Source organism: Bufo gargarizans, chromosome 4 (genome assembly GCF_014858855.1).
Source record: "Bufo gargarizans isolate SCDJY-AF-19 chromosome 4, ASM1485885v1, whole genome shotgun sequence".
Lineage (NCBI taxonomy): Eukaryota > Metazoa > Chordata > Amphibia > Anura > Bufonidae > Bufo > Bufo gargarizans.
This window is the reverse complement of record NC_058083.1, coordinates 476,789,397-476,799,602: the sequence shown is the minus strand read 5'-3', so window position 1 is coordinate 476,799,602 and position 10,206 is coordinate 476,789,397. Positions and strand designations below refer to the sequence as shown.

Genomic DNA, 10,206 nt, shown 5'->3' with positions numbered 1-10,206 from the left:
ACAATCCCTTTATTAATGTTATTGTCCTCGTGATCCTATTAGGAACTGGAATTAACGTTCTAAAAAAAAAAGATACTGTATATGTAAGCTATCACTTCAAGGCTGAATTGTCTCATAAACCCATTTTGCTTCACAAATCAGTCGATTACTATGGGTCTGGCTTCTGAGACTGCTGACTATCAGCTGTTGTCACTGGGGGAAGCTGCACAGAAAATGTGCATTTCAATGATTATGTTGAAATTAATATAATGACTTCCATCTCCAAGACTTTTCTCAAGCTGCACAAGTTCTCTGGAATGAGCTACCTTAGACAATTAGATAAATTCCCAAAATCGACAGCTTTACGAGTCTCTTAAAAACATCTCTTTAGGCTGGCCTATCACTTTCCATAGTCTCTTATCCATCCACCCCGTGCACCCTCCATTTACACTTCTCCTAAAAACCTGATCTTTGCTTTCAAAAGGAACTCCCACGCTCCGTGCAGCCTAATGCACCCCCTTCTCATAGATACGTAGTTATTGGCAAATGCTGCTTTATTTCACAAAAATGAGTTCACACAAAGATATCTTTAAATTGAAAAATTTGTACAGTGCATACAGCAACTGCATCGTAAGCACACTTCTTTATAGAAACGAACAGCGTGCGTGTAGTTTGCAGTGGTTGGTATATATTGATTATTGGGGTCCCATGATCATTCATGGTGTATTTTTTTCTTATTATTATTTCTCAATCCTATCCTTTGCTCAGTGCAGCCGTATTTGCCATGCTTATCCATACTTGGCTTATTGTAGCCAGACAGAAGAGAGAGAATAGAGGGCTGGTGGGGAGGACTTGGCACAGACAGGGAGCAGGAGGGAGGGATATTCAGATAGAGATGGGTGGGAGGGAGAGGAGGAAGCTCTGTTGCATCAGCTTAAGCTGCAGCTCTTTTAGTGGTTGTGAGAGCCTCACGAGTTGAGCAGAGAGTATCTGGAGCTCGAGACCTCACATAGCCCAGACAGCGGCATATTCTGCCATTCTACAAAGCTGCACACACCCAACCGTGGGCACAACTGGACCTGCCGCACCCACTCAGCATCACTGCTCTGGAAAAAAAAAGTACCACCGCCAACTAATGATGGAGAAACCCTGTGAGACCAATGGTCACATTGACAAGTACCCTGACTACACTGCATGCCAGGTGGAAGATGCTGGCAAAACTGCCAAAAGGAAAACAAGACAAAAATGTGCCCAATTTCTGAGAAAGAACGCCATAGTGATCCTCACAGTGTCTGGGGTGCTGGTAGGTGTTGGCTTGGGCACAGTAGTAAGGAACATGAATTTGACCAAAGCTCAAATGACCTATTTTGCCTTCCCGGGAGAACTGCTACTGAGGATGCTGAAGATGATCATCCTCCCACTGGTGGTATGCAGTTTGATTTCTGGAGCTGCCAGTTTAGACACCAGATCACTGGGCAAGCTGGGTGGCATTGCCGTAGCCTACTTTCTTGTCACCACTCTCATGGCATCGGGCTTAGCAATTGCCCTGGGATTCATCATTAATCCAGGTGCCGGGGCAGGTGCCCTGAACTCCAATGCACTGGGCATAGAAACCACCATCACTACCAATAAAGAGACTGTGGACTCTTTCCTAGACCTTGCCAGGTAACTTTTTTTAATTTTAAGTATAAAGTGCTAGGTACTACCATATCGTATTTCATACAGTCAGTAGGTTAATAGTTCAGTAACTCAATATTAGCATGAAACTGTAGTGCGGTCAGCCTATAATGATTAGCCAGGCATCCTGGGCCTTATAGTTCATCACCGCCTAGAAAAGTACAGATACTGGGGCTGCATTGTTCCTATAGGGTGATAAGACAATGCAATAGGTTATTGTTCTGTCTTTTGTTAAGCCACTGATAACACTTACTAATGCCAAGATATGTAGTGGCAAATGACAAGCTCAGCACTGCTACATTCAAGCTGCCGGCCGCATGCTTTCAGCCTATTGTTTCATACTCTACCCAATAAATCAGACTATTTCTTAGCTCCGTTTGACATACATCTCTTAAATCATTATGGATATGTTCTTTAATGTAACAATTAACCCTTCACAATTCATCTTTATGTAACATGCAAGTTAATACATGAAATCTGTCGATATCATAACACAGTATTCCCTTCTACAGCAGTGCAGCCCGGCACGTGGAGGTGCATACTCCTGTACTTAGTCCTGCTATGTATAGAACATTATCATCGCTGACATGTGCAGTGTCTCTCATATGATGCAAGACCACACCAGATTTACAAGCCCATTGTGGGGGTGCTACATTTGCATGGTGGTTATGTAGGTAGTTTGCATACATCCTCTGCTGGTATTGAGACGAAACATGAAGAACTTGGAATGTCTTGAAAGATGACAATGAAGATTTTATACAAAGTTGCAACAATTTTTAGTGGCCTGATGCAGTCACAGCAGGGAACCTAATTCTGGTCATGGACAGAGCAATTATGGTCAACTGTCAATGACCCTAATTTTTTCTATGCAGCCAAAACAAGTATTGGGTTCGGTCAAAATTTTCCTCACTTGTCCACATCTGCTTCAGAGGCTCTGTTCGGGTCTTCCATCATAGATTATGCCAAAAAGACCGGACAAAAAAGTCCTGCAGGCATAACTTTTTTCCAGCAAAAAAGCGGGCACCCATCTGGACCCCATTTTAGTCAATAATGTCTGTTTGGCTCAGTTCATGTCAGTTATGTGTCAGATCCACTTCCATTATTTCCATTGTTCTGCTCCTATATGAGTCCAGAACAACGGAAATAACTAGAGCTGATGTGAACGTGGCCTTAAAGGGGTTGTCCGGGCTTTTACTATTGATGATCTATGCTCAATATCAGCGCTGCTGTCTATGGTCTTTGCCATAGACCTACAGCGGAGAGCAGGAAGAGAGGGGAGACGGCACATGCGCCGTCTCCTCAAACAGTTGATTGGCTGGGGTGCCGGGTGTCAGACCCCCACCGATCTGATATTGATGACCTATCCCGAGGATAGGTAGTGAATATGAAAAAGCCCAGAGAACCTCTTTAAAGGATAATATTATGATTGTAGCTTTCAACTATTGGTCAGAAAAAAGAAAGTGGGAGTCAGTGCTGAAGCGCCATGGTGGGATCCATTTTCCTTGCCCGTGCATGCAAATGATGTTGATGATGATGAATACAGTGGAAAATGTGGGAACATCACATGGGATGGACACATTTTACTATACATCTTTAAGCTATCAGTCGGGCCCCATTTCACTATTGAGAGTTTTCGCAACTCGCCTGATAGAATAGAATTTTCATCTTAATGTATGCATATAGAATAAGTAACCATAAGTAAATTATTCCCCTCCAACCATAACATGGCAGTATGACTGATGACATTGCATTGAATTGTTAGATTTTTTTTAACTCTTTTCCCCAGTGATACGTACTTCAGCACTAAATGAGACAGTTGATTTCAGCACTAGTTAGAATGAAACTCACCCTGGATCCACTGAATGCTGTGGGTCTGAATTCTCTTACCCTTAATCATAAGCTGTTATTGTTAGGCCTCTTTCACACGGGCGTTGCGGGAAAATGTGCGGGTGCGTTGCGGGAACGTGCGCAATTTTTCCGCGCGAGTGCAAAACATTGCAATGCGTTTTGCACGCGCGTAAGAAAAATTAGTTCTGTAGATTGTATTATTTTCCCTTATAACATGGTTATAAGGGAAATAATAGCATTCTGAATACAGAATGCATAGTACAATAGCGCTGAAGGGGTTAATCCACTTGCTCGCGCAGCATCACATGGTCCATCACATGATCTTTTACCATGGTGATGGATCATGTGATGGATCATGTGATGACTGGAGTGATGTCACCACAGGTCCTTTTCCTGCACACAGCACAGAAGGCAGACAGAAGAGATGCCGGACTGTGCGAGCAAGTGGATTAAGGTGAGTTAAATAATAATTATTTTTTTTAACCCCTTCAGCGCTATTGTACTATGCATTCTGTATTCAGAGTGCATCCACACTTGCTTGCGGATGCTTGCGATTTTCATGCAGCCCCATTCACTTCTATGGGGCCTGGGTTGCGTGGAAAACGCACAATATAGAGCATGCTGCGATTTTCATGCAACGCACAAGTGATGCGTGAAAATCACTGCTCATGTGCACAGCCCCATAGAAATGAATGGGTCCTGATTCAGTGCGGGTGCAATGCGTTCACCTCACGCATCGCATCCGCATGGAATACTCGCCCGTGTGAAAGGGGCCTTAGTGGAAACTCTATGCGTCAGATTTTTTTTGCAAGGGAAAAGAATCCTTTGAATTAAAGGGGTTTTCCAGGACTCAGATATTGATGGCCTATACTTAGGATAGGTCATCAATATTAGATCGGTAGGGGTCTTACATGGAACCTTCTGTTTTTGGTTCCATCCACTGTATAGTTTCTGCTGCTGGTAGCTGCCTGAAACAGCTGATTGGAGGGGTCGCTGGTTGTCCTACACCTACTGCTCTGATATTGAGGCCATGTCCTGAGGATATTGATATTAGAATATCTAATATAAATATCTCCATTTATGGGTGACTATATTATACATGATTATATTATTCAGTTGTGTTGAAAGCCATTGAAGAGAAGATAAACATTTTGTCATGTGTTGAAGCAGCTCAGGAAATGAAACTTTATCTAGATAGTAACAGATATTTCTAAAGCTGTGGTCAAGCTGATGCGATTATCACAGATCTTTTTTTAAGCAGACCAGAAATTTTGGTTGCTTAAAACAATAATCTTTTTTAGTGAGAGTTGCAATGGCTGAAAGACTGAGCAATAATAAAGACCTCTCACGATACACCCTCCTAGAAACAAAGGTGAGCATTGCTAAAGGGTTGTCCACTTTGAACAATCCCTACTTGTAAGATAGATCACTTGATTCCAAGCTGATCCCAAAGTGTCACACTGCTCTGACCCCCAGTGCTCAGCGGTAATCTGTGGGGAAATCTGGAGCAAATGTTCAGTTTCTCTACAGAGCCACCACAGGAGAAATTAAGCTTTACATAGAGCCACTTCAAATCAAGGAATTCTCTGTATGATGGTTCCCAACATTTCTCAAATCTACTCTTTCCTCAACATTGAGTCATCAAAAAAAAATTGTGTATGCCCTAATCATCATTTGCCTAGTATACTGCAACATCCTTCTCTGCTTGTAGCAAAGAAGGATGGCTACCCATTTCTGAGCGAATTCAATATTAACAATGACATACTGTCTACAACCTGCCCCCTCCATATATCTTGGACCTTAGAGCCCTATACCATGACATGTGTAATCTCCGATCCTCACAGGACCTCCTTCTTTGCTATCTTCTGAACTGCTCCTTACACAATCATCTACAGGATTTTTATTGTTCATCCCCCATACTCTGGAACTCACTACTCCGGCACATCAGACTTGTCCCCAGCATTGAAACCTTCAAAATAAATCTAGAACTACCTCTTCGGGACATACATTAAACCCTGCTGCCTCTATAATATCATATGACCAACTCCTACCCTCAATTGCTGTCTCCTTCCCTCCACAACGAGAGAAACTCTTTGTAACCACTCCTTACTTTGACTAAAAGATGAGGGTCCTAAACATGGTAGCCCCTTCTATTAACTTTGAATTCCCTGACATGGTGTATGAAAATGTTTTTCTAGACAACCCCTTTAATTAGTCCCATCCTATTGTGCTTGTTGTGTTGTTGCTATCCTGATCTCCCAACAGAAGCGTGATCCAGATTCCTTTCCCTGTAAGGTTTCCTCTGGCAGTAGACACCTAAAGCCTATTGCTTGCTCAGGCTGTCTTTATCTGTTTGGCACCCGAGAACTCATCTAGCCAGAGGAATGCTGCTACAAAAATTGGGGGACTTTTTATCTATATATACTTTGTGTGTTCTTTGGCCATGTATGAGACGTATGGAAATAATGCATCTAGATCACAGTTTTGAGGCTAAGGGGGAGATTTATCAAACTGGTGTAAAGGAAAACTAGCTTGGTTACCCACAACAATCAATCAGATTATACCTTCCCTTTTTCAGAGCTCCTTTGGAAAATGAAAGGTGGAATCTGATTGGTTGGTATGGGAACTAAGCCAGTTTTCCTTGACACCAGTTTGATAAATATTCCCCTAGATTTGCAAAAGCAGTACGTTACTAGAGCAAATCTTGTCCCATTTAAAGGGGTTGTCCCATCTTGCAAAGTTGCTTTCATTTTGTTCATTCTAGCATAATATTAAACTTACTCTATGTATGTTATTTTCCACATGGCCTCCTTCTCTCCCTATTCCTACTTCTTCTTTCCCTTTGTTTATAGCTCGTTGTCAGGGGTTATGGACACGGTGGCCATGCTTGTGATAGTCTTCTGTTCCTTGATCTGGGCTGTGGTGGCCGGGGCCACAGAAGCGTGCATATTTGCACATGCGCACCATCTCCCATCCCGGCAACCTTTCTGATGCTCCATATAAACCAATTAAACAGCTCCTGGGCATCTTGGAGTAACTGCTCAGCATGTGCGGTTGTGAAGACCCTCTCGGATTCCCTTGCTGGTGACCCTGTTAGTAGAAACAGCTAGTTGCTTTATCGGGAGCACACCAGTACAGGCAAGCACTGTGATCTCATCAACAGAGCGACACTCGCTGCTTGTAATAACAATCAAATCATTGGTAAATGTCCCCACAAGATTCAGGAAGCAGGGAGCTGAAGCAGAGATAAAGTTAGTGAACAGCCCAGATGCGACAACACCTCTAAGCTTGTCTCAAAGCATTGTGTGGTAAAAGAAATTGTTCCCAAGATGTTCCTTATTTGAAAAGTCAAGGTTGGTTCTGGAGCACCTGACTAGCCTTCTTCTAGTTGTGTATTTATATACAGTAAGTGTTCAATATTGGTTTGTCCTCCTTTAGTGCCAGCTCACCAGGTGCCCTGGACAGATCATTCTTTCATTTGGTAGAGCTGCCATAGTTAACATTAGGTTCTGTACCAGAGCCTGATGAGCTTGGTATCAGAAAACCGGTGCAGGGAACACTAGTGGCAGACCTTCCAGAATGACCAGGGAGGTAAAAAGAGAAGTCAGCAAACAGGGTAAAAACTAGGAGGGACAGACATGGTCAATGCAGTAAACAAGAGATTACTCCAGAGACAGGCCAAGTTCAGTTACTAGGAGAATAATTATTAGCAAGAACAACAGACACAGGGTTAATCCAGAAACAAGCCAGTAGTCAGTAAAATATACAATAATGAGCTATCACACAGTAAAGAGCCCTGATACAAATGAAATCACAGGCAGTTCAGTTAGGAAACAACAATCTTAAATCCCCCACCTAGCTCTGGAATTAGACAGAATTAGAAACCTGATTGGCTCAGCTTCCAGTCACACTGACAGGTCAAACAAGCCGGGACTTGGCTGGTCAGCACAGCAACCCTCCTAGCACTGCCCTGCATAGTGACTTAGCTGGCTCCTGACACCACCTGTAAGAACAGTGAAAGAGGCATACATCTGAATGAATTCTTACACTGTGACTAGACCTTTCCACCATCACTGAAAAATATCTTGTTGTACTGCACTTATCTTATTTATGACTACGTTGTTTAATATATATGTAATATACACCATAAGGCTCCTTAAATTATAAGAAAAATCAAAGCCACAAAGTACTTTTATTCAATATGCAAACCTCAAGTGAATGGAAGCAGTGCTGCAGTATTCAGCTCAGTGCACTACAGTGGATGGAGCTGTGTAGTTCCAGAGCCTACTTCTGCCACCAGGGTATATCCGAACAGCTAAAAACTCGTACCCTCGAGGATCAGATATTGATGAGATATTCTGATTATAGGCCATCAATATAAAAGGACTGTACAAGCCGTTTAAAGGAAAAATAATACTACATAATATGAGATTCTAGTGAATTTGTATGTGCATCCTATTTTTGTTATTTTGACATACCAGTATGACAACACTGGTGCACAAAAAGGTCTTGAATTAGATTTTAACATACAGATGTATAGCTCAGGCTACTGTATGTTCATACTATGGCTGTAGTCCTTTCCTTCTAGTTTGTCTGGTGGCCAGAATAGAGTAGAGTCCTGCACGATTCTTCCCTGTAAAGAAAGTGGAAGCCAGATGGATGTATTAAATCAATGGTTCCTCTAGCAATGGAAGCCATGATGCAGGAGTAAACAGAGCCTAATCCAGAGCAAATTCCAGAATGTTGCATTTCTAGATTATAATCTGAGATGCAAGGATTACATCAATACTATCTCATCATTACCATTCAGCGTTCCCTCATCTAGGGCGGTTACGGCTTCCAGCACATTCTCATAATGACTGGTTGGATGGCTGGATGTGTAATGACGGTGGGTTTTTTGTTTGACAAGACCCGGCATACTGTAATGTGCAGTAATTGATTCCGGTAGCAATGGAAGCCATGATGCAGGAGTAAATTTAGCCTAATCCAGAGCAAATCCTAGAATGTTACATTTCTAGATTATAATCTTAGATAGAAGGATTACGTCAATACTATCTCCTCATAAGCATTCATCGTTCCCTCATCTAGGGCTGTTACGGCTTCCAGCACATTCTCATAATGACTGGTTGGACGGCTGGATGTGTAATGACGGTGGGTTTTTTGTTTGACAATACCCGGCATACTGTAATGTGCAGTAATTGATTTGCTCTGTGGACCAAAACCATGCTCTCAGAAGGAAAGCAGGAATCCCAGGAAGAGTGTCGCATTCAGTAGTATTACATAATTTATCAGCTTCAGCAGTCGCCAGCTCGATATCCCATCAGGTGTAGCTTACTGCTAGGAACTGAAACGCACCAGCAGAAAATCAGTTCCCTTTAATGCAGGGTTATACATAGATTATTACATAGTGCCCAGTGATTGTCTACCGCTTCTCTCCCGTAGCGACATGGGGGAAGCGGTGGTATGAGACGATCCCCAACACTGCACTGACATATGTAATTAGATGTCAGCACCATTATTTAAGTAGGACTGCTCAGGTAAAGTAAATACCCCAGTAGGACTACTGCAAAGGGTTAATTATTGCCAAAGAGTTAATGCAATGTTATTGAGTTGTTATTTATTATGTGTATGTACACAATAGCAATGTATAAGACAACCAAACGGTTAACAATTAACAATTTGGCAGACTGTTTAGGTTACCAAGGTAATTGACCTGGTTCACCCCCTTGCCAGTCAGTGAAGAGTGTGAGTCTAGCAAAGCAAGGTAGAAAGACCTACAGGTGAAACTCCAAAAATCTGAATATCGTGCAAAGTTCATTTATTTCAGTAATGCAACTTAAAAGGTGAAACTAACATATGAGATAAACTCCTTACATGCAAAGCGAGATATTTCAAGCCTTTATTTGTTATAATTTGGATGATTATGGCTTACAGCTTATGAAACCCCAAAGTCACATATGTGGTTATCTTGGGAAGAAGTGTTTGGAGTCAGGCTCAGGGAGTACTACGGCTACCATTATTGCTATTTACTCTACACTGCTATTGAGAGTAGATAGTACTTTGATATACTTTGGAACCGTGCTTTTGCTGCTGTATGTACTACTACTACTCCTAACATCAACTCAGTAAAGAGCTTCTTATTTATTGCAACCTGCTGCCTGGTTGTTGACTCCACCATCTGCTGGGCGCAGCATCTCCACACCTGCCTTGCCTCCAGCCAAACATCCTCCATAAAGGGCACCCCAGCTACCAAAAGGCAGGAGCCCCAATACCAGGGTTTGCCCTGAGGGAAGAAAGGATGTGCCCTCCAGTCACTGTGCAGGTGCCTTATCATAAATTAGAGACATCCACCAGCAGAGTAGGGGATATCATAGACCAGCGCAAACTGCTGGTCTTTTAGAAACCCCCCCAAAAGGTTTTTATCCGGCCGTTATTTTTATTGCATTTGTACGTTTTGCTGTTTTTGACGAAACACAGAATGCTTTTAGTATCCAATTTTTGTATGGATAGATCGTCAGCATCTGATCGGCCGAGTGCATGAGCCCTTACACATGTGGATTTTGGTGTGGAAATGCCACAAAATTTGCACAAAAATCTGTGTGGAAAATCTGCATAAACTACACTGCCATGTGCCTGTACCCTGTCGCCTGAACTCCTGCAACGCTCTGCCCTCTGGTAACACAGCAGAAATCAGAACTTTAG

At 42.5% G+C, this 10,206-nt stretch overlaps 1 protein-coding gene across 1 annotated transcript in view; it reads left to right on the top strand.

Moving 5' to 3' along the window:
• Positions 1-927: 927 nt before the first annotated feature.
• The window catches only part of SLC1A4 (solute carrier family 1 member 4), a 63,762-nt gene continuing 54,483 nt past the window's right edge, over positions 928-10,206 (top strand). The window contains exon 1 of the mRNA XM_044291668.1: positions 928-1,644. Coding sequence (XP_044147603.1) covers positions 1,115-1,644 — 530 coding nt within the window. The 5' untranslated portion in view covers positions 928-1,114. The remainder of the gene's footprint in view (positions 1,645-10,206) is intronic.